Here is a 26,156-nt window from a genome sequence, read left to right as displayed (position 1 = left end):
GCTGTAGGTGCGGCTCTTGTGCATGTGGGGGAGAGGGGTGTAGATGCAGAGTGGAGCTTCATTCTGCAGCATAAGAGGCTATGCACAGGGAAGAGGTGTTACTCTGAGGTGAGGTTAGTGGGCAGATGTCACCATGTACCCAGGGCTTGGGCACCAAGCAGGTTCATTAACATATAACGAATAACCAAAATTATGGATCTTTGGATGGTAAGCATCATTGTCATCAGTGTCACCCTCAGTATAAGTCTGTACCAACAGGTTAGTGTGGGTGATACTGATGACAGATTCCCTTTAATATCACAATTTTCTTCATAGCTCTATAATAAATAGAACATTTATGCTGTTAACTTCCACATTATGTTTTCTTATTGATGGATAATATTAGAATAGAATGCCTTACAAATTCACATAAAGCAGAGTACGAGGCACACTAAAGATACACACTGGAGGTTATTTGCTATCGGAATCCCCACTCTTTTTTCTTGGGTTTTGTTCCCAAATTGTGTCCCACGTTTTGTGTGCCAGAATTTGTGACCAAATAAAATCAAAAGTTTCCAATTTAAGGGTACGTTCACACGGGCGGATTTATTTGCGGGTTTCCCGCTGCGTATTTGAAAGGGGGCGGGCTCTTCTCGGCTGCCCGCAGCGGATTTTCCACTGCTTAATTTCCGCTGCAAGCCCCATTGAAGTCAGTAGGGTCTGTAGCGAATTTTCCGCAGCGGAAAATCTGCTGCGGACAGCCCAGAAGAGCCCGCCCCCTTTCAAATACGCAGCGGGAAACCGGCAAATAAATCCACCCGTGTGAACGTACCCTTATAGGAAAACCCAAAAAGGGCCATGGCCACAGGAGAAAGGGGGCATTGTCCCAACAAAAGGGGCCTGGCCCCGACAGTTTTGAAAAGTTCCAACATATTTTCTAATGTTCCCACATAAAATGTTGTGAGTTTCAGCTCTGAAAAACCCGACAGTTCAGACAGTTGTAAAAAAAAGCAAAACGTAGGGAACAGTGCAAAACGTAAGGAAACATTAGTAAAGAATGTGGAAAAATACTTGTCGGAATCAAAACCCACGAAGAAAACTGCACTCCGCGCTTAGTAAATCACCACCACTGTGTATGATAATGCCAAATAATGTGAATAATTCAATTACATTTCAGTCTGTTCAGCATTTGCACATATCCAGTATTGTGAATTGTGCTGTACATTACAGGTTGCAGAACACATAAGGCATATGGTGACCCTTGTGCATTATCCACTTTGTAAATCAACAGGTAGCTTATTAGATATTATTTTATTGAAACCCATATATCTGTTATTTTATAGGCACCGCAGTGTACTGGAAAAACAATTTGACATTGATTATGTTATGAAGGTAGGTGTGTTTGTTATATGTGAACTCGGTAATGTCAGACAATCCGATCTCATATATAATAGTTGGGACTTGTCTGAGTAGACAAGCTAGAAGAATTATCTTACAGAAGTGCTATTAAAACTTAAAGGGGTTATCCAGGAAAAAACTTTTTTTTTTTTTTATATCAACTGGCTCCAGAAAGTTAAACAGATTTGTAAATTACTTCTATTAAAAAATCTTAATCCTTTCAGTACTTATGAGCTTCTGAAGTTGAGTTGTTCTTTTCTGTCTAAGTGCTCTCTGCTGACACGTGTCTCGGGAACTGCCCAGTTTTGAAGCAAATACCCATAGCAAACCTCTCCTACTCTGTGCGTTCCCGAGACAAGCAGAGATGTCAGCAGAGAGCACTTGTTGCCAGTCAGAAAACAACAATTCAACTTCAGCATCAACTTTCTGGAGCCAGTTGATATAAAAAAAAGTTTTTTCCTGGAATACCCCTTTAACCTTTATTGGTTCCCTCACACCATTTAGAAGGAACCAATTAAGGTTAAAGGGGTACTCCGACCCTAGACATCTTATCCCCTATCCACTGCTGGCGACTCCCGAGATCTCCCTGCTGCCCCTGGCTTTCGTTTAGAGCATCGGGTGCATTGCCGGTGGCACGTGACGTCATGGCCACGCCCCCTCAATGCAAGTCTATGGAAGGGGGCGTGACGGCCGTCACGCCCCCTCCCATAGACTTGCATTGAGGGGGCATGGCCGTGATGTCACGAGAGGGGGGCGTGACAGTGATGTCATGAGCCTCTTCCCCGTATCGCCAGTCAACCAGGACAGAGCGAAGTTCGCTCCGTGTACCGGATGTCTGGGGTGCCGCAGCCGAAATCATGGGGGTCCCCAGCAGCGGGACCCTCAAGATTGGACATCTTATCCCCTATCCTTTTGATAGGGGATAAGATGTTTAGGGGCGGAGTACTCCTTTAAGTTTTAATAGCACTTCCATAGGACATTTCTACATTTTAGCGGGAAGTAATTTTTGCATCTGCTTTTGTGTTTTACCATACAATCATTGTGTCATAGGCAAGCAAACAGCAACCATATCAAACTGACTCCTCAGAGATACACTACATTTAGAGCAGAGCATTTCTATTAGCCCACCATACTAAACATAGAAAGCTCTCACTTAACCCTGTTCACTTCCACTTTAAAAGAAGAAAAATGTCAGGAACTTCTTCATTTGTATTGGGAATAGAAAAATGAATGCTGAAACATGGTAGAATTTCAAGAATTGAGAAATTGTAGTACAAAAGTCACTTTATGAAATACAACAACAAAGTAACCCCTTGGCAACATCTGTACTGTACAGCAACCAACGGGAACAAAATTCAGTTATGCAGTGATGAAAAGAACTAAAATGGCCTTAAATGGGTATACATGGCATTCAAGAATGTTTTTATAGGTTAACTTCTTCACTTTTGCGTGTTTCTTAATACGAGCTTGTTCAGATTGCTGTCAGGCTCCACTATATAGAGCATGTCCATTCGGAAAACTACCGGATCCCCGACAGATCCCATTTAATCAATGGGAAACATCGGGACCTGGTGGTGTGAGTTGTGGCAGGGTGAATCTAGCCTAACCCTTTAATGATTTGGGGCCTTGGAGGGGTATTCCCATCTCACAAAGTGATGGTAAATTGTTAGGATATATCATTAACCCCTTAAGTACCAGGGGTTTTTCCACTTTAATTTTTTCCTCCTTACCTTTAAAAAATCATAACTCTTTAAATTTTACACCTAAAAATCCATATGATGGCTTATTTTTTGCACCACCAATTCTACTTTGTAATGACATCAGTCATTTTACCCAAAAATCTACGGCGAAACAGAAAAAAAAAATCATTGTGATACAAAATTTAAAGAACAATGCCATTTTGTAAATTTTGGGGGCTTGTTTCTACACCGTACATTTTTCAGTAAAAATTACACCTTCTCTTTATTCTGTAGGTCCATACAATTAAAATGATATCCTACTAATATAGGTTTGATTTTTATCCTACTTCTGAAAAAAATCATAACTACATGCAGGAAAACTTTATAACTTTTTATTTTTCCACGTATGGGGCAGTATGAGGGCTCATTTTGTGCGCCGTGATCTGAAGTTTTTAGCGGTGCCATTTTTGTATTGATTAGACTTTTTGATCGCTTTTTATTCATTCTTTCATGATATAAAAAGTGACCAAAAATACGCTATTTTGGATTTTTTTTTTGCACCTACGCCATTGACCGTGCGGTTTAATTAACGATATCTTTTTATAATTCGGACATTTCCGCACGCGGCAATATCACATGTTTATTTTTATTTACACAGTTTTTTTTTTTTTAATGGGAAAAGGGGGGGGGGGTGATTCAAACTTTTATTAGGGAAGGGGTTAAATGATCTTTATTCACTTTTTTCTTCACTTTTTTGCAATGTAATAGCTCCCATAGAAGCTATAACACTGCACACGCTAATCTTTTACATTGATCAATGGTTTCTCATAGGAAATCATTGATCAATGATTCTTCCGCTTGACTGCTCATGCCTGGATCTCAGGCACTGAACAGTTATTCGGTGATCGGACACCAGGAGGCAAGGTAAGGCACCCTCCTGCTCTGTCACAGCTGTTCAGGATTGCGGACATCCCGAACAGCCCCCCTGAGCTAACCGTCAATGATTTACTTTCACTTTAGACATTCAACTTTGAACGCCACGTCTAAAGGGTTAAAAGTGCACGGCACCGCGATCAGTGTCGCAGGCTGTTAGGCCGGGCCCGACCCGCTATGATGCCCCGCATTATAGAATGGGAGCGGACTGAGGGGTACAGGTACGCCCTTGGTCCTTAACAGGTTAAAGGGTTACTCTGGTGGAAAACTTTATTTATTTATTTTTTTAAAGGAACTGGTGTCAGAAAGTTAAACAGATTTATTGCAAATTACTTCTATTTAAAAATCTTAATCCTTCCAGTACTTATTAGCAGCTGTATGCTACAGAGGAAATTATTTTCTTTTTTAATTTCTTTTTTGTCTTGTCCAGTGCTCTCTGCTGACACCTCTGTTCGCAGATTTTCTCCTGCTCTGGACAGTTCCTGATACGGGCATCAGGTGTCAGCCGAGAGCACTATGGACAAGACAAAAAAGAAATTCAAAAAGAAGAGGTTTTTTTTTTTACACAATTTTTTTGTCCCCATAGGGAACTATTACATGCAATAAATAGCTTGTGCTACCATCAATTATTGGTCATGTATATGCAATTGTTGTTTTTTTAATAAGATTATGTTCCCTACTGTTGTTGAATGACATTGAATAATGACATTAGCTTGTAGTTCTCTTTTACTATCATGTGTAGCCTATGAATTTAGTTTACTGGGGCTGGTGATTGCGCATGCGCCGAACATTCAGGGACTACAGCACAGGCAATTTATCTATATGCAGGTGCGATTAAACCTCGATTCAGACACACAGAGATCATGTGAGCTGAGTGGAGTCACATGATCGGAATCTGGCTGACATGGTGAACGGAGCAGGCACATCCCCGCAATGATGCGACGGATGTTTACATGAGCCGGACAGCTGATTGGTACTGAGTGGGGTAAGTCCTGACCGCAGCTAGCCAACCAGTATCGGCGATGGTGTCCGATGTCATAAAGAAGTGGAACATTGGTTCTATTTGGCCCGGTGTAAGTATTAGTAGCTTTGTATGGACAACCAGAAGGTTAAGTTGGACCTTATTGGCTGCTGGCAGAATGGTGGCTATTGGCTAATGGAATGATGACATCATCTAGAATACACATATAAAAATGGCTCATTTCTCACTGACACTCAATGTTGTCAGTTAATCTCCTTTATAAAGCCACGCGAGTGGCAAAACATGTTGGGGTGTGACAGCCTAACCTTTTAAATGCTCTCACAGAGCATCTTTTAACAATGAGTCCTTATACTATGTATCTCTAAGAATTCATTAGCTGGCGATTATAAGCCTAATAAGTCCAGACCTGCGGTGCATAGCAAGTTACTGGGCAGTGTGCAAAGTGTTTGAGATATACAAACATATAAATCATACAGTCCTAATTATTAGTGATGTCACTCCTAGTAGTTACTTGTGAAGCACATCGTCTTATCATTTGGTAGTGTCATTTGATATGTGAGCTATACAGTTGTATAATGGAGTGACCTGAATGCCACTTAAGCTGGTTATACTGGCTAGTTTTATAGGCTTCCTAGGCACCACTTAGGTATATACATACAAATTTAGCCAACTATTAGGGTCATCCAATTGATGTCCCTTTAGCCAACTATTAGGGTCATCCAATTGATGTACCAAGTATATTGACAGGTTGATAATTGTTAGCGATCTGTCTGTTAGGTGTCACAATTGTGACGTCATTGTGATATCATCGGGTCAGTGGTTTTAATTGTGTGTTTTTGGTTCTCACCTTTTATAGTTTGGCAATAAAAGTTATGTTTTATTAGAACACATACGTATATAAAGGTTTTTGTTAACCCCTAGGGGTTAAATTGTTACTCATTCTGATACCTCTGTATGTATTCAGTGGCTTTTTGTTGGTAGTTCTACTCAGGTGGTGGGCGGCGCGATCCTAAGGCGGCAGCGGGCGGCGCAATCCGGTGAGTGGCCTCTGCAAGATCTGGAGGGCCACAATTTGGAGACCACTTTGCCATTTATTAAAACTACAACTCCCAGCATGCCCCGACAGCAGTTTGCTGTATGGGCATGCTGGGATTTGTAGTTTTGCAAAATCTGGAAGGCCACAGTGGAGAGATCACTGTGCAGTGGTCTCTAAACTGTGGTGTCCCTCCAGATCTTGCAAAACTACAACTCCGAGCATGCCCCACCCATGTAAATGTAGCCTAAAAACACTAAACTACACAAAATACACACTACATATACACTCACAGTTCTGATGACCAATAGCCCGGAAAATAGGGATGATCGGAGCTGTCAGAGACAGCCCCGTTCATCCTAAAGGATAGGAGCGAGGTGGCAGGGGTGCCACCTCCTCCTATCCCCTGCGATTTGACGATCAGGACTGACCGGCAAATCACAGGGCTGGGGTGAAAGTTAATTTCCCCCGCTCTGCCAGCCCAGGATGTCGGGGCAGAGCGGGGGAAAGATGGCGGCGATGGTGCGGCGGGGACCGGCGGCAGTTACTTCCGATCATGGCACGGGTACTAGAGACCAGGACCGGCGAGCATAGGAGGCAAGTTGCGGCGGTGGTGTCTGATGCAGCCGTGAAGATCGCCGACTGCTGATCTTCACTGCTGTATCTAGGAGTTTCAAAACTACAACTCCCAGCATGCCCAGACAGCCTTTGGCTGTCTGGGCATGCTGGGAGTTGTAGTTTTTCAATATCTGGAGGGCCACAGTTTGGAGACCACTGTCCTTCCAGATGTTGCAAAACTACAACCTTCAGCATGCCCAGACAGTCCAGGCATGCTGGGAGTTGTAGTGCGGCAACATCTGGCCCTTCAGATGTTGCCGAACCACAACTCCTAGCATGCCTGGGCAGTCTGGGCATGCTTGGAGTTGAAGTTTTGCAACATCTGGAGGGCTACAGTTTGGAGACCACTACACAGTGGTCTCCAAACTGTTCTCCCCCAGTTGTTGCATAACTACAACTCCCAACATGCCTTTCGGCTGTCTGGGCATGCTGGGAGTTGTAGTATTGCAACAACTGGGGGCACACTGGTTGGGAAACATTGTCTGTTTCCTAACTCAGTGTTTCCCAACCCGTGTGCCTCCTGCTGTTGCAAAATTATAACTCCCAGAATGCATGACAGACCATGCATGCTGGGAGTTGTAGTCTTGCAACAGCTGGAGGCACATGGGTTGGGAAACACTGCAGTAGTCTGTTACCTAACTCAGTGTTTACCAATGCCAACCAGTGTGCCTCTAGCTGTTGCATAACTACAACTCCCAGCATGCACCTTCTGTCAGTGCATGCTGGGAGTTGTAGTTCCCCCCACCACCACCTCGTGAATGTACAAGGTAAACAGCAAGTTTCTCGCTGTAAACCCCCGCCCATGTGAATGTACCCTAAAAACACTACACTACACTACCCCTAAATAAAGAGTAAAACACTACATATACACTGCACCCTTACACTGTCCCCCCACCAATAAAAATTAAAAACGTCTTGTACGTCAGTTTTTCCAAAAAGGAGTCTCCAGCTGTTGCAAAATACAAATCCCAGTATTGCCGGACAGCCATTGACTGACCAGGCATGTTGGGAGTTTTGCAACAGCTGGAGGCACCCTGTTTGGGGAAAACTGACGTACAGTATTTTTGGTGGAGGAGGCAAGTTTAACGCTTGCTTCCGGCTACACCCCTATGAAAATCCCTAATTCAGGTCTCAAATGCGCATGGCGCTCTCTCACTTCAGAGCCCTAGAGTCGTATTTCAAGGCAACAGTTTAGGGTCACACATGGGGTATCTCTGTACTCGGGAGAAATTACGCTACAAATTTTTGGTGGCTTTTTTTCGTTTTACCCCTTATGAAAAGGTAAAGTTGGGGTCTACACCAGCCTGTTAGTGTATCTACACCAGCCTGTAGTTTTTATTTTTTACACTAACATGCTGGTGTTGCCCCATACTTTTAATTTTCATAAGAGGTAAAAGGAAAAAAATAAATAAAAAAATGTGTAAAACAATTTCTCCCAAGTACAGCAATACCCCATATGTGGACGTAAAATGCTCTGCGGTCGCACAACAAGGCTCAGGAGTGAGAGCGCACTATGTACATTTGAGGCCTAAACTGGTAATTTGCACAGGGGTGGCTGCTGGTTACAGCGGTTCTGACATAAACGGAAAAAAATAAATACCCACATGTGACCCCATTTTGGAAACTACACCCTCACAGAACGTAATAAGGAGTATAGTGAGCCTTAACACCCCACAAGTGACTGACAGATTTTTGGAACAGTGGTCCGTGAAAATGTAATTTTTCATTTGCACAGTCCACTGTTACAAAGATCTGTCAATGCAAGTGGGATGTGAATGCTCACTGTACCCCTTGTTACGTTCCTTGAGGGGTGAAGTTTCCCAAGTAGTGTGCCATGTGGGGTGTTTTTCACTGTTCTGGCACCATGGCAGCTTCCTAAATGAGACATGCCCCGCAAAAACCATTTCAGCAAAATTTGCTTTCCAAAAGCCCATTGTGGCTTCTTCCCTTCTGAGCCCTCTAGTGCACCCGCAAATCACTTTACATCCACATATGAGGTATTTCCTTACTCGAGAGAAATTGTGTTTAAAATTTTGAGGGACATTTTCACCTATTACCCCTTGTGAAAATGAAAAATTTGGGGTAACATAAGCATTTAAGAGAAAAAAATTAAATTTTCCATTTTCATGTCCAACTTTATTGAAAATTTGTCAAACACCTGTGGGGTGTTAAGGCTCACTGTACCACTTGTTACGTTCCTTGAGGGGTGTAGTTTTCCAAATAGTATGCCATGTGGGGTGTTTTTCGCTGTTCTGGCACCATAGGGGCTTCCTAAATGTGATATGCCCCGCAAAATCCATTTCAGCAAAATTCGCTCTCCAAAATCCCATTGTTGCTCCTTCTCTTCTGAGCCCTCTAGTGCACCCACAAAGCACTTTACATACACATATGAGGTATTTCCTTACTCGAGAGAAATTGGGTTACAATCTTTGGGGGCTTTTTCTCCTTTTACCCCTTGTCAAAATAAAAAATATGGGTCTACAAGAACATGAAGATTTTGAATTTTCGCCTCCACCTTGCTGCTATTCCTGTGAAACACCTAAAAGGTTAACAAACTTTCTGAATGTCATTTTGAATACGTTGAGGGGTGCAGTTTTCATAATGGGGTCCATTATGGGGTATTTCTAACATAAAGACCCTCAAATTCACTTCAAAACTGAACTGGTCCCTGAAAAATTCAGATTTTGAAATTTACTTGAAAATTTGGAAAATTGCTGCTTAACTTTGAAGCCCTCTGATGTCTTCAAAAAGTAAAAACATGTCAACTTTATGATGTCAACATAAAGTGGACATATTGTATATGTGAATCAATATATAATTTAATTGGTATGTCTATTTTCCTTACAAGCAGAGAGCTTCAAAGTTAGAAAAATTCTAAATTTTCAAATTTTTCATCAAATTTTTTAATTTTTCACCAAGAAATTATGCAAGTATCGACAGAAATTTACCACTAACATAAAGTAGAATATGTCACAAAAAAAAACTATCTGGGAATCAAATTCAAAAGTAAAAGCATCCCAGAGTTATTAATGCTTAAAGTGACAGTGGTCAGATGTGCAAAAAATGCTCTGGTCCTTAGGGTCAAAATGGGCTCGGTCCCCAAGGGGTTAAACAAAATTCTCTCTACAAAATCCCAAAGTTGCTCCTTCCCTCCTGAGCATTGTAGTGCACCTGCAGGGCACTTCATATCCACATATGGGGTATTTTTTATACTCAAAAGAAATGGGGTTACAAATTTTGGGGGGCATTTTCTCCTATTACCCATTGTGAAAATGAATTAAATTTTGCTTACCTGAAAATTTCAATTCCTGGAGTCCGTAGGCAGCACAGAATGGGTTAAGTTCGTCCTCCCGAACTTGTCAGAAGAGGTAATCAGCATATAATTAAACAAATTAACATAATTAACAACCTCTCCCACCAGGTATAAGTAGGTACATAGGAACTCAGACCACAGAGTATTTTTATAGCAATATTTATTTAGGGAGGGTCCTCTGTGCTGCCTACGGACTCCAGGAATTGAAATTTTCAGGTAAGCAAAATTTAATTAATTCCTGGACGTCCTACGGCAGCACAGAATGGGACTTAAGTAGCAAAAAACAAAAAAGGGCGGGCATTACTTCTTAAACGCTTCTTCCAACACTGTCTTACCCAGGGCTGAGCTATTGGATATGTCTAGGCGATAGTGCTGAATGAACGTCATCGGAGTTGCCCACGTTGCAGCTCTGCAAATCTCTAGAAGAGACACATGAGAAGCTTCTGCCCAGGATGCAGATGTCGCCCTAGTTGAGTGGGCTTTGAGATCCTTCGGGGGCTCCAAGCCTTCCTTCTGAAAGCAAAAACTGATCGTCTTCTTAATCCAGTTGGCAATAGTAGGTTTGGCTGCTTTCGAGCCCTTAGACTTGGCCCCAAATTGCACGAATAGATGCTCCGAGCATCTAAAGGATGCTGTTCTAGACAAATATTCCAGAACTGATCGCCTCACATCCAGTTTTGAGACTTCTTGGTTTTCCGCCAAAGCCGGCAAGACAATTTCATGTTGCAGGTTATTAACCGAATGAACCTTAGGAATAAAACCTGGCAGGGTTCGAAGGACTAACGCATCCCCCAGGTCCCGCAGGTAAGGTTCCCGGCAAGACAAGGCCTGTATTTCGCTGATTCTTCGAGTTGATGCGATGGCTACCAGGAAACAGGTTTTCCACGTGAGAAACTTAATATCAATGGAATGTATAGGCTCAAATGGGTCTGAAGCGAGACATCTTAGTACCTTGGAAAGGTCCCATGAAGGTATAGGTTTACTGACTTTTGGACATAGATTATTGACTCCTTTAAAGAATCTCTTAACCAAAGGGTCTTTAGCGAATTTCCCCGCTAAGAAGAAATTTATAGCCGCAAACTGTACTTTCAGTGTAGACTGCTTGAGACCCTTGTTCAACCCCTTTTGCAAAAAATTCAAGATATCGATGACTGTAGGATCCCTATTAGGGGTCATGGACTTGAATAGATTCCATACCCTGGTGTAGCACTTCTTTGTCCCTGGTCTGCTTGATTTCTCCAGTGTCGATAACACCTCACCCGACAGACCCTTGTCCTTAAGTAAACTCAGTTCACCCTCCATGCAGTTAGGTGTAATGGGTCTAGATCCTGATGATAGATCCCGTGTTGTGACAATAGATCCATTCTCTTGGGCAGATGCCAGAATTGGTTGTCCGATATCTCTCTTATCATGGAGAACCATGCTCTCCTGGGCCAGTATGGAAGAATTAGAATCGCCCGAGGGTTCTCTCTCTTGACCTTCAGTAAGGTTCTCTGTATCAAGGCCGGAGGTGGAAATAGATACAGAAATTTCATTCTCCAAGAGAATGACAGGCCGTCCACATGCTGCGGGTGGTCCAGGCTGGAAAGGGAACAAAACTTTTGCAGTTTGGAATTTTTCCTTGTTGCGAATACATCTATCTCCGGTGTCCCGAAACGTCTGGTCACCTGCTCGAAGACTTCTGCATTCAGCTCCCATTCTCCCGGATGTAGGGATTTCCGACTGAGGAGATCTGCCTTGACATTCAGTGTCCCCTGTAGATGTACCGCCGCCAAGTTCTTGATATTGCTTTCTGCCCATTTGAAGATTTTGGCACACTCCGTCATTAATGAATGACACCTGGTCCCCCCCTGCTTGTTCAAGTAAAAGACTGTGGGAAGATTGTCTGACCTCACTAGAACATCCTTGTTTGACAAGCAGGGGGAAAAATTAAGCAGGGCCAGACGTACTGCCCTTAGTTCTTTCATGTTTGAGGACAGAGTTTTCTCTGAGTGGGACCAGAGGCCCTGGGCCCAGTGGTCCCCAATGAATGCTCCCCATCCATGAGCTGACGCATCGGTTGTAACGACCACCTGTCGGGCCGGAAGCAAGGACCTTCCTTCCGAGAACCTGTTTCGTGCGAGCCACCATTTGAGTTCTTTGCAGAGGATCGACGGAATCCAGATGGATGTTTCTAAACCCGTCCTCGATCTGTTCCAATACGACAGAACTCTTGACTGAAGACTGCGGATGTGGGCCTTCGCCCAAGGTACTGCATCTATTGTTGATGTGAGGCTGCCTAGTACTCTCATGGCTAACCGAATGGACACTGTTCTGGCTCTTATGAGGAACTTTATTTGCTTCCTCAACATCATTTCCCTTTCCTGAGAAATCGAAATTTTCATTGATAGAGAATCCACTCGGAATCCCAAGAAAAGGATTTGTTGTGATGGGGCTAAGTGGGATTTCTTCAGATTGATTATAAATCCATGATGTTCTAGAAACTTTATTGTCTGCTTTACATGCCGACTCAATTCTGGTTGTGATCCTGCCTTTATCCACCAGTCCTCCAAATATGGTACTATCGTCATACCTTGAAGCCGCAGGGCTGCTGAAAGAACCACCACCAGCTTTGTAAACACCCTTGGTGCTGAGCTCAGACCGAAGGGGAGGCACCTGAACTGGAGGTGCCATGTTGAGTGTCCTACCAACACTGCAAACCTCAGGAATTTCCTGTAGGACGGATGAATTGGTACATGTAGATATGCGTCCGATAGGTCTAATGTGGCCATGAAGTCCCCCTGATTCAGAATGGGGAGTACTTACCTGATGGTCTCCATCTTGAAATGCCTTCTGGCCATGAACTTGTTCAGGTATGTGAGGTCTATGACCAACCTCCATTTGCCGTTGGATTTCGGTACTGCGAAAATCCTTGAATAAATTCCTGATGATTGCTCTTGAGGGGGTACCCACTCGACAGCATTCTTCTCCAGAAAATCCTTGACCAGAGACAGTACGTTCTGGTCCTGGTTCGAGTTGACAAAATACATCTCCTGAGGAGCACTGAGAAGCTCGAGACGATATCCTTTCTCTACTACTGAGAGTACCCACTTGTCCTCCGTCGTTTGTGCCCAGGCAGGAAAAAATGCTTCTAATCTTCCACCAACTTTTAGGGGTACTAAGCTGGCGTCATAAGTCCTTCTTTTTGGTTGGTGGCTTGTTCTTAGATGCAGGATTAAAGCCTGTGTTCTTCCTCTGCCAATTAAATCTAGGCTTGTTATATTGGCCCGACTGAAAATTCCTCCTTTGGAACTTGGGTGATCTTCTCCATTTCGGGCGATCCTTTGATGCGTCCTTCTTAGATGTACCTGGAAATGCGTCATTCTCATCGTTCATATCTTTGAGAATGTTTTTCAGACTAGGTCCGAAAAGAGACTCTGGAGAGAATGGAAGGGAGCAGAGATTATTCTTTGCTGCTACATCTCCTTTACTCCAATTCTTGATCCATAGCGCTCTCCTAATGGAGTTAGATTCCGCCATGTTCTGAGCTGATAATCGCATTGTATCCAGTGGTGCATCGCACAGAAATTCTGCCGCGGATTTCATAACAGGGATTCTCTTGATGATGTCCTCCCTGGAAACTCCATCACTCAGGTCTCTGGATAATTGACTTATCCAAACACGAAGGGCTCTAGCCACTGGAACAGAGGCCATCGCTACCTTTGAAATCGCTGCTCCTGTGGAGAACGCTTTTTTAGATAGAGACTCCGCCTTTCTATCCATGGGGTTGGATAACACCGATGACTCTTCGGAAGGAAAATACGATTTTTTAACAAGCTTGGCTACTGATAAATCCACTTTAGGTGGATTGAACCAAGAACCTGTAGCCTCAGAAGACAATTTGTATATAGACCTAAATCTGGAACCAACGTCCACTCTCTTTTCAGGCTTATCCCAGTTGGACCTGAACCATTTAGTAATGGCTGGATGAGAGGGTAACACCCTATCTTTAGAAGCTGGAAAGTAATATAGACTTTCCCTGGGAGGCTTATCTTCAGTGGATCGGTCTGTTTCTAGTACATGCTTCACTGATTTTATCAGGGTATGCATGTCGTCTTTGTGGAAAATATAGTAATCTTCCGGAGAATCTTGTGATTCAATAGAGGAGCCTGGACCGGAATCCTCCGAGTCAGGAGGAGAGGTCGTTCTGTGTTGAATTTTGCGTTTTTTTGCACAGGAACCTTCCTCGGTTAATATGGCAGAAATACGTTTCTTAAACCAAGAAAAAAATAAAGAAGCCTCGTCACCAAATGTTTCCTCTTGAACTGGATGTTGTTGTGGGGAACACATGCCACAAGTGTCTCCTTCTATATCGTCTGCCAAAGGCTGGGAACATGATACACACAGTCGGTGTTTCGTCTTTCTTGACTTTTTGACCCTTGTGTGAGAATCCTCAGACATCTGAGGAAAAAAAGAGGTCAAATAATAAATTATAAGTGAGATGATCACTTGACACATAAAGCGCACATATTGAATGTTGGAAAGACAGGCAGCGGAAAAAACAGGCAAAAAACCTAGGTACTTCACAGTAACCTGGTATCCCACAGTATTCCTAGAAGGAGGCGCAATAGGACACTTCACAGTAGTCCCAATAATCTGCCCAGCATAAATATTAATCACACCTACAAACAAGCACTTACTTTTAAGCTCCAATAGCCCTGCTGCCCCGAGTACAGTGTATGCGGCAGCAGGGACGGGCCGGGAGCAGTTTATGAAGGGTTTCTGGCGCGAATCACCGCCCGTACCGCCCCTTGCTTGAATGTGACGTACATCCGGTCTGCGCGTGCAGTAAACAACTGCACGTGGAACGCCGCCGGAAGTAAAGCTCTGCGAGTAGCGCTGACTCACCGGCTGGCGGAACTTTGTACCGTGTCCTGCTGCAGCTAGGGATGCAGATAAACGTGAGTAACCAGCAAATCATTCCAGTAACTGTGACCCCATCGTCCACCGTGGATCTTCTGGAGGAGGGAAGGGCCATAACATCAGCGATCTCGCTCCAACCCTGCTGTCCACAAAAAAGGGCACTTCACAGTAGCCCTTGAGATAAAAAAAATAGAGACTTCACAGTGTCTAATAAATCGGCCTGTTGCAGAGGACTTCACAGTACCTCCCAGGATTTCATACTAACTCTGAAAGAAACAAAATGAGACAGGGAATAAGTTAAAAACCCCATCCAAACATTAACCCTTCTAAGATCAGAAGAAAAAAACTCTGTGGTCTGAGTTCCTATGTACCTACTTATACCTGGTGGGAGGGGTTGTTAATTATGTTAATTTGTTTAATTATATGCTGATTACCTCTTCTGACAAGTTTGGGAGGACGAACTTAACCCATTCTGTGCTGCCGTAGGACGTCCAGGAATGAAAAATTTGGGGTAACACCAGCATTTTAGTGAAAAAAAATAAATTTTTCATTTTCACGTCCAACTTTAACAAAAATATGTCAAACACACGTAGGGTGTTAAGGCTTACTGCACCCCTTATTACGTTCCTTGAGGGGTTTAGTTTCCAAAAAATGGGGGAAATAATCACATTTTTCATTTTCATATCCCACTTTAACAAAAGTTTCCACCACCAAAAGACTGGTCAGCAACAACAGGTATACAAAAATGTATAAAACCTTATTAATGATCAGTTTAAAAGACAAACATTGAGACAATGTGAGCGGAGCACAGTGCACATAACTGGATAAAATAACAGGGAAATGCAGACGGAAACATTGGTATACAAGATGATATAATGAAATAAAATGCATATACCACATCAGTAAGGGCAATCATGAAACAGAGATATAAACAACCTCAAAAAAACTTGGGGTAAGTGCAGGTGGTGCATGGCTCTGCATTGGTAACCCCCTCTGATTTATTTCTATGTCTGTCCACCATCTTGAGCCTTCTTATTGAGGTTGTTTATATCTCTGTTTCATGATTGCCCTTACTGATGTGGTATATGCATTTTATTTCATTGTATCATCTTGTATACCAATGTTTCCGGCTGCATTTCCCTGTTATTTCATCCAGTTATGTGCACTGTGCTCCTCCCACATTGTGTCAATGTTTGTCTTTTAAATTGATCGTTAATAAAGTTTTGTACATTTTTGTATACCTGTTGTTGCTGATCAATCTTTTGGTTGTGGTTTTCCGCATGGTTTTCTCAGCAACATACCCCTACTGAGTTTTGTCATTTGGTGATATATTTAACAAAAGTTTGTCAATTACCTGTGGGATGTTAAGGTTCACTATACCCCTTGTTACGGTCCATGAGGGGGTGTAGTTTCCCAAATAATTTTTTTTTCTTTTGCTGTTCTGGCACCATGGGGGCTTCCTAAATGCAGCATACCCCCCAAAAAAACATTTCAGCAAAATTCGCTTTCCAAAAGTCCAATGTCGCTCCCTCCTTTCTGAGCCCTCTAGTGCACCCCCAGATCACTTTACATCCACAAATGGGGTATTTCCTTACTCAAGAGAAATTGGTTTACAGTAGGGTTTGGGGGGTGGGGGGGCTTTTTCTCCTTTTACCCCTTTTAACATTGAAAAAAATAGGGCTATGTAAGTGTAAGAAATGGAGATTTTAAATTTTTTCCTCCACTTAGCTGCTATTCCTGTTAAACACCAAAAAGGTTGCCCGGGCTCCTTACATGATAGCTGCTGCCCGGGCTCCTTACATGACAGTGCGCTCAGCCTATCACCGGCCGAGGCGGGACATCGCTGCGGCCGGGGATAGGCTGAAGCTCCGTGTGACGTTCCGGGCTAACAGGAAGTAAGAAGAATACAGCCCGGGGACCGAACACCTGTACCAGAGCTTCGGGGGGCTCGTTGGCAGGTAAGAGAAAGTGTGTTTTCTTTTATTTTGCAGCCCGGACGGGATAAAAGGAAAAAAGTGTGCACCGGAGTACTCCTTTAAGAAGCACAGAGCCAAGCAGCACTGGAGAAACGGGAAGCCGATACTGGAGCAACAGGGGAACGTAGGAAGGTGAGTTAAAGTTTTTTTTGTTAGTTTTTTTTTGTTAGTTTTTGCAGCCAGGGCACAGGGGAACTTAAAAGATTTCTGCCGCGTTTCTCCTTTAAGGTCAAAATGGACTTGGTCCCCGAGGGGTTAATAAGGAACACAAAATGTATAAAATAAATTACCCTATAAACACAGTCTTGAATGACTGTAGACACCGGAACTACCAAAGATGATCAGTATTGACACATATGGTTTGCTAAATCCATTGAAATTAATTTCACACATCATTTTTTTGAACCCTACAGGGTAATGCTATTAAAACTGGCTTAGCGCTACATTTTGTATATTAAAGAGCCATCTAGACTGAGACTACCTTACTAGGTGGGATGGGGGTTGGGGAACCCCTTTTTTTTGAAGTTAGGGATGGGACTCTCATATTTTTAGACAAAAAGCCATAATATTTCATAAATGTTGTAGGTGGGAATACCTCTTTAATAATTGTATCCATCCATTGGATGTAGTTTTATTTGCTGTCAGTAAATTTCTCATTTTTCCCATACCCCGTTTAATCGTATAGGACAGTGGTCTTCAACCTGCGGACCTCCAGATGTTGCAAAACTACAACTCCCAGCATGCCCGGACCGGGCATGCTGGGAGTTGTAGTTTTGCAACATCTGGAGGTCCGCAGGTTGAAGACCACTGGTATAGGACATAACTGTATTAAATTTCACTTTATTCTTTGATCTTTACACCATAGGCTAAGTCCATTAGAGAATTTGACACAAGATTTACCTCAGTAATGTTTGGTTATCCAACAAATGATCACTATTATAAAGATGCTAGCCCGTGTCACAGGGTGAAATCAATCGAAATACCCGTGTTATGTCTGAATGCGATAGATGATGTCTTCTCCCCTGGGCATGGTAAGTGTATAAACACACAAAAAAACATAATGGTAAGGAAGATTAAAGGGGTTATCCAGGAAAAGTAAAACAGACCTTGTTTCTTTCAAAAACCGCTCCCCGTCTGTCTCCAGGTTGGGTGTGGTTCTGCAGCTCAGTCCCATTGAAGTGAATGGAGCCAAGTTGTAATACCACACACAAACTGGGGACAGACGTGGAGCTGTTTTTGAAAGAAATTAGCTCTGTTTTTCTATTTCTGAATAACTATCTTTAAATTACTTCTATTTAAAAATCTTAATGCTTCCAGTACTTATCAGCTGCTGTATGCTCTATAGGAAGTTCTTTTCTGTTTTAATTTCCTTTCTGTCTGACACAAGTGCTCTCTTCTGACACCCCTGTCCATTTTAGGAACTGTCCAGAGTACAAGCAACTGAATGAATTTGAGCAGCTCTTTAAATTCATCATTGTCGGCTGCATATCCCTTGTTTAAATGTCAGTTTGCTTATTCGTCAACTGATCACTGGCCATTTACACTGATCACTATGAAATGAGTGTTCTATAAAGCCTCCTTTGCCTGTGTAAAATGGCTTTATTAAGTGCCTCAGTAAGAAGAGCGAGGAGAAGCGTGTGATAGTGGGCTTCACTCCCCGGCTTTCAGTAAGCTCCATCCAGTTTCACCAGATTGCCCCAGTTTAAGTCTAGCCATCCAGATGGACTGAGAACGCTTCAAGCTGGGGGAGGGAAGCCCGATATAACAGTCTTTTCCTAGTTCATTATCATTTTCTGGGAGAGTCTCAGCACTCAGACCCCAACCGATCAAAGCTTTTGACATGTCTGTGTGACATGTCCAAGGTTCTTTTTTAAAGACAGGAACACTATTTGGTAACAATGTCCCTTACCCTATATTTATGATTTTTAATGATAAAGAGACTTGTATATTAAAGGGGTTATCCAGGAAAAAAAATTTTTTTATATATCAACTGGCTTCAGAAAGTTAAACAGATTTGTAAATTACTTCTATTAAAAAATATTAATCCTTTCAGTACTTATGAGCTGATGAAGTTGAGTTGTTCTTTACTGTCTAAGTGCTCTCTGGTGACACTTGTCTTGGGAACTGCCCAGTTTAGAAGCAAATCCCCATAGCAAACCTCTTCTACTCTGTGTAGTTCCCGAGACAAGCAGAGATGTCAGCAGAGAGCACTGTTGCCAGACAGAAAACAACTCAACTTCAGCAGCTGATAATTATTGAAAGGATTAAGATTTTTTAATAGAAGTAATTTACAAATCTGTTTAACTTTCTGGAGCCAGTTGATATAAAAAAAAAAAAAAAAAAAAAATTTTCCTGAAATACCCATTTAAACCACAGGACAATTTAAAGGAAAACGGTCAGCCTGTTCACTCACACTAAACCCAGTAAACAGGAGTTAAACGAGGGGTCACTTACTTAAATATGTCCAGTAGGTCCTAAAAAATATGTCCCCCAGAAGATCCTCTGCTAAATTCAGTGACTCGCCCACCCACAGGGGGCGGGGCTTCTCCTGCTCAATTTACATATTCACTGTCTGTGACTCCACTTAAATAGGATATTCTGGGGGACATATCTCAGGACTTAAAGGGCTATTCCAGACAAAACCTTTTTTATATATATATATATATCAACTGGCTCCGGAAAGTTAAACAGATTTGTAAATTACTTCTAATAAAAAATTTTAATCCTTCCAATAGTTATTAGCTTCTGAAGTTTTCTGTCTAACTGCTCAATGATGATGTCACGTCCCGGGAGCTGTGCAGTTCCTATGGGGATATTCTCCCATCATGCACAGCTCCCGGGACGTGAGTCATCAGAGAGCAGTTAGACAGAAAACAACAACTCAACTTCAGAAGCTAATAACTATTGGAAGGATTAAGATTTTTTAATAGAAGTAATTTACAAATCTGTTTAACTTTCCGGAGCCAGGTGATATATAAAAAAAAGTTTTGGCCTGGAATACCCCTTTAATGGACATATTCAAATAAGTGACCCCTCGTTGGACCCAGTGTGTTGGGTTTAGTGTGGGTGAACAGGCTGACAGTTTTCCTTTAAGCCAAAACACAGTGAGCTAAAACCCACATTTATTTTTGGTTTATGGTTTTTTTTCAGCAATTCCAGCAGAGAATGCCAAACAAAATCCTAATGTTGCATTGGTGCTTACAGCTTATGGAGGCCATATAGGATTTTTGGAGGGGATCTGGCCAAGGCAGCAAACCTACATGGATCGGATTTTCAAGCAGTTTGTACAAGCGATTTTTGAGCATGGAAGTGAGCTTTCCAGCATGTAGATTTCCAAAGTAATGCTAATTTTTTTGCTCCTAATTTTTCCTTTTTCTTCTAAGATCATCATTTTACAGTGGCAGGTGTAAAACGAAAAAAAAAAAAAATTATAAAATAAAAAAAAAGGTTCAGCTTATGCACAAGTTAACCCTTTAGATGCTGATGAATCATGAAACTATACCTCTAAAAAGCACAAGGGTTAACCTTCAATTATAGCAACCAGGTAAGCCAGCGAGCTAGATCTAGGCGTCCAGCATCAGACACCTGCAAATAAATAAAGATATTGTTTTCTAGAAAGTACTTTCATAAAGGAATGTTAGCATTTTATATTTCATTTTTTTATGTTACCAAGGACAACCTTTACTATAATTACGCCTTGCATATACTCAATTGCACTTAATAGACCAATTATACAGTATATTCAAAGACACATTCCTCAGGGTTATAATGTAAAACAGTTTCTATGCCTGGAACTGCAAGCATTACCATAATACAGTGTGACGGATTTCCACATCCTGATATGTTTTAATGTAATGCATGCTCATGAGGGCATTGTAAAAACATTACGCAAAACAAGAATGCTAAAATTGCAGGAATGAATAGCAAACTGCACAAGTACAATAGATAGAGTGAAAGAAAGCATGAACTGTAGCAGTGTTAGGTAGAACCCTTATTAACTTATTTCATACAGCCTGTAAAACCATGTATAACTTATTTTATTTCCCATGTCCTTTTCCATATTTATTTTATAACTGATTGAAATGCACTTGAAATAAATATATTTTTAGTTTACTCTGTGCAATAAAAAAAATTGTAATTTTAGAAACTTTCATGGGTCTGTATTATTTCATAATATGGCAATGATCACAGTGTATGTATGTTTGTGAATTATTATTGGTGCTTTAGTGTAGGTCACATCTGCCGTAGTTTGCTGCAGATTTTGCTGCAGATTTTTCTACCCATTGAAGTGAATTGGTAGCAAAATCAGCTGCAGAAAATATGCAGCAAAATACGGCATGCGTGATCCTACCCTTAAAGTGTTACTGTCCTTAGAAAAAAAAACTTTTGTTTCATTTAATACTTCTTTTAAAAAACAAAGCATATTTCTCATATACTTCATAAAAAATGAATTGCTGAAGATGTGAAAAAAAAAACTGTTTAAAAAAAAATGGCCACTAAGGGTCTCTGTCTTTTTAATTTTGCAAATGAACCCTCCTATTCTAGAAATTTGGACCTTGTTGCTGAGAGGAGGTTTAGTTATCTCCCTGCTCTGCTGTCTCCTGTGCCTCAGTGCAGTGTATAATCCAGATTTCACCAGTGTGAGGTGAACCGTTATAATATCCAGACAGGACCCAGACAGTTTGGAGCCTTTTCAGGAGAGCAGCATTTACGTGCACACTGACAAGCAATTCAAGGTGCTAAAATATTATTTATATGCAAAACTCTCTCTCTTTGGTAATTTTTATGAACTTATCTTGTGTATTTGCATTATATATAGGTTCCACATGGCTGCATAAGGCTAAGTTTCTATTATTTTTTTTCTGGCCCAAAAGAACGCAAGAAAAAAACGCCACAGCATTTTCCTGTGTTTGGCGTTTTTTTACTTGCGTTTTTTCTGGCGTTTTTTGCATCTATGTGGAAATTGCATTTTTGGCCCCTTTGGCGTTTTTCTTTGTACCCAAAATTTGTTGGATACAAAAAAAAATAAAGGATGCAGTAGTGATGGGAAAAAAAAGTGTATTTAACAAAATTTATATTTTTATAACAACATTTTAATTAATTTTTATTAAAGTGTGTGTGTTTCACTTTTTTTCTCTATTTTTTTACATTTTTTAGGTAGTACTACTACTCCCAGCATGGAACAGACTTTTCCATGATGGGAGTAGTAGTACCTGTACTAATAGACATATCAGTCGTGACACCCGATTCGATTGTCCATAATATTGCAGAGATGCGGAGCGGCTCTATACAGCACTCACATCTCTGCACTATACTCCGGCCAGTGATGTGAATAGAACATCACTCATTCATATTTTCCAGATTGACTGAATGCTTGCAGCCAATCACAGCTCTCAGCGGGAAATATTAGTGAGTGATGTTGTATTCACATGACTGGCCGGAATATAGTGCAGAGATGCGAGCGCTGTACAGAGCCGCTCCGCTTCTCTGCAATAGATAGGACGATCGCATCGGGTGTCAGGAGTGACACCCACTATGATTTGTTCTTAACTGCAGGTACTACTGCTCCCAACATGGAGCACACTCTGCTCCATGCTGGGAGCTGTAGTTCCTGCATTATTAAACAGATTGCAGCGAGTTTAACTTCTGACACCTGTTGCGATCTGTCTGTTAATGCAGGTACTACAGCTCCCAGCATGGAGCAGAGTGTGCTCCATGTTGGGAGTAGTAGTACCTCCAGTTAAGGAAAGATCAAGGCGGATCCTCCTGTATAATGTATAGATGCGGGCGGGCGCTCATCTATGGTCCACTGCACTGACGTATATATACACCTATTCATATTTCCCACAGAGATTTGTGATTGGCTGGAACCATCTGGCCAATCACAGCTCTCTGCGGGAAATATGAATAGGTGTATATATATACGGCAGTGCAGGGGACCATAGAAGAGCGGCCGGCCGCATCTATACATTATACATGAGGATCGCAACAGACCATGGGAGATCTATCAATTAGTACAGGTACTACTACTCCCATCATGGAACAGTGTGTTCCATGCTGGAAGTAGTAGTACTACCTAAAAAAATAAAAAAATAGAGAGAAAAAAAGTTAAAAACACACACACACTACATTTTTATTATTGTCGGCTACGTTTTTAGTGCCCTGCCCGCCAACAGAAATTGATCCCAGTTTTAAAAAGCTGCGACTTTGAAAAACCGCCAAGGAGCTAAAAAAGAGTGAAGAAAAACGCCTAAAGGAATTTAAAAAAAAAAACGCCAAACTGAAAAACATCAAGTGGAAAAAGAATTTTGCGGTTTCTCATTGATTTACACCTAACATCTGTCCGCAGCGTTTTTTGGCCGAAAAAACGCCATGCGGCAGAATTGGCGTTTTTCTTGGCGTTATTCCTTAAAAAAAAAAAAAACTATAAAAAACTTAGCCTTATGGCTATTTATAGCATGCAATTTGGGCACAAAGGTTTGCAATTATGAAAAGTTTAATTTTTTTTGGCACACATAGGAGGTTTTTCTTGTGTATTTGTATTATCTAGGTTCCACGTGGCTGCATTTGAGTTATATAAAGTCCAAACAAAGATAGCACCACACTCACCAGAACCTCCGTGCAGATTTTCTTTATTCCATATGAAAAGGAAGAAAGGTGAACACGGCCATACCAAGCAGGCGGCTAAGATGTCGGAGGCACTCCAACGTCTTAGCCGCCAGCTTGGTATGGTCGTGTTTACCTATCTTCCCTTTCATATGGAATAAAGAAAATCTGCACGGATGTTCTGGTGAGTGTGGTGCTTTCTTTGGACTTATGCCTAGCGTTTTGCGCCTTTCTATCTTTCACCACCAAACCCCAGCAGTATGTGTTGCCTCAGCTATACTCTGTGTAATTTGCCTCACTTGTGATTAGCGTACTACACCCTTGCAGTGCCGGATTACATGCATCTGTATCTTCCCTACTCTGAGTTATATAAAGCATGTACTTTAGGCACAAAGCTTTGCAAATGTAAAAATGTGCAGACCACATGACAATGTCCCAAGCCTCTAGGAGAACTGCCATATCTGCAGTTCAAAAGGCTTTCCTTAAAATGTGCAAAAATGCATCGGAAGTTTATGTTGATGCTATCTATGCATACAAAGCACATGGTGCATTAGCTTAGTTTTGCTGTAGGAAGATATATTCATGGTTAGCTCTATAAGAAATTACTACATGGAGAGAAAAGTCATCAGAGAATGTGCTGGTAACTAGCATATACAGTGGTCCCTCAACATATGATATTAATTGGTTCCAGGAGAACCATCATATGTTGAAACCATCATATGTCGAGTACATATGTCTATGTAAAAATGGTAATTGGTTCTGGGGCCTCGGAACCATTGTATGCTGAATACATATCTCTATGGGAAACTGCTAATTGGTTCTGGGATGACCATTGTATGTGGAGTGTATGGGGAGTGTTTAACAAACCAGGGTGCCTCCAGCTGTTGCACAACTACAACTCCCAGCATGCATGTACAGCCATTGACTGTCTGGGCATGCTGAGAGTTATAGTTTTGCAACAGCTGGAGGCACATTGATAGGGAAACATTGATGTATGGGGTGTATTGTGTGTGTATATGTATTGTATGTGATGTGTGACATCGCATACAGTACTGTACAGTTCTTTAAATACCTTCAGGGGGGACAGAATGTCTTCCTTTACGATCCTGCCAACTACAGCTCTATAGGAAAGGAAGGGGAGGGCAGCCAGCAGCTCATTGGATGCCTGCAGCAAGATGCTGCAGGCTATTGGCTATGGCTGCACTGGGGGGCGGGGCTTACACGGAGCTCACAGTGGAAGCCTGTATGAGTTAGCAGGACAGCATGTGAGTAACAGGAGGCAGAACGGGGCACACGGGGCACATTATACAACTATCTGTCAGTTGCTGAAGTTGTCAGCGCTGTCAGATAGCTGTTGGTACGATGGCCCCAACACACAGCAGCATCATATGTTGATACTGCCTTCAACATACGATGGGCTCTGAGAGGCCATCATATGTTGAAATGATCATATGTAGAGGCCATCATAAGTCGAGGGGTCACTATATATATATATATATATATATATATATATATATATATAGTTGACAATATATATGTATTATGTATAAACTTTTGATGCGCATGACTTATATTCTAAAGTGATTATGTAAGACTGCATATAATGAACTTTCTAATACCTAGACTTTTGGAAAATGTAAAAAAAAATTATAATTATATATAATATATATGTATGTGTGTATTACAGTATTTTGTTTGTTAAATGTATACCAGTATATTGTAGAGTGCTAAAACACAATAACCATAGCTTAACTCTGCATTTTCTGGGGTTCTGGATAAAAAAAAAACAACAACATATGGCATCTGAAATGACTGTAACCTGCAATCTAAATTTTTTCTGCCTTGATTCCATCTACAATGGTCCCATAAGATACAATTGCCTTTGGTTACACAATTTTCTATCTTTTTTGGTTCATTGTAACTTGAAACCATACTTAACACTCAACATACCATGCCACAGACAGTCTGCAAATTTGCAAAACATGTCAGTGGCTGGAAGATTCGACCAATCATAGTGGACATTTCACTGGTAAAAGCTGTATTACTAAAGCGCATCACTAAGAAAGGAATGTCCAGCACAGGTGTGTAGATAAATGCTCGATGTGACCCCATATTACACATGGTACAGTAAAAGCAGCGGGGACATATTTCAAATGCTATCTTCCCTCTTAAGTCATACATAGAGTAAAGATTATAGACATTTTTATACAGGGATCATGTGAGTGAGAGAACCTGCCTCTCACATTGTCCTTTACAAAAGCTCAGACTGACTCACAGAAATGTTCATACAAAGAAAACAAATGCAAATACACATGGATATGTGGTAGTATTCATCATAGATATACCGCTGCTAGAGAAAATAATATGAATAAATAATCACATGTATATAAATATGATTCAGCACTATCTTATCTGAATGGGAATACTTGAAAACAAAAGATCAATGAGAATAAATACCGATGAGAATGTTGGTCTTAAAATTATTAAGTATGCGCTCACGCATTAAGTGCACCTAATAGAATGAAAAGCACTGTACAATAGTTTATTTATAGTTTTTATCCATCTACATCTGGATAATGGTGCACATAAAAAAACTATGGAATATCACAAGCAAATACGAAAAGATGTAATGTTGGAAGTGCAAACTCACATCTTGACGTATGTTCAAACCTTGGAGACCCTTTTGCCAATTTGAGAAGCCAAAAAAAGTACTAAAGTGGTTGTCTAGTTGCACCTC

At 41.5% G+C, this 26,156-nt stretch overlaps 1 protein-coding gene across 2 annotated transcripts in view; it reads left to right on the top strand.

The window, feature by feature from the left end:
- The window catches only part of ABHD3 (abhydrolase domain containing 3, phospholipase), a 92,712-nt gene extending 71,759 nt beyond the window's left edge, over positions 1–20,953 (top strand). For both annotated transcript variants that reach the window (XM_056521695.1, XM_056521694.1), the window contains 3 exons: positions 1,323–1,371; positions 17,679–17,844; positions 19,964–20,953. In XM_056521695.1, the coding sequence (XP_056377670.1) occupies positions 1,323–1,371; positions 17,679–17,844; positions 19,964–20,142 (394 nt within the window). In that variant the 3' untranslated portion in view covers positions 20,143–20,953. The remainder of the gene's footprint in view (positions 1–1,322; positions 1,372–17,678; positions 17,845–19,963) is intronic.
- Positions 20,954–26,156: the final 5,203 nt, after the last annotated feature.

This window comes from Hyla sarda, chromosome 5 (assembly GCF_029499605.1).
Source record: "Hyla sarda isolate aHylSar1 chromosome 5, aHylSar1.hap1, whole genome shotgun sequence".
Taxonomy (NCBI): Eukaryota; Metazoa; Chordata; class Amphibia; order Anura; family Hylidae; genus Hyla; species Hyla sarda.
This window is presented reverse-complemented; position numbering and strand designations above follow the sequence as displayed.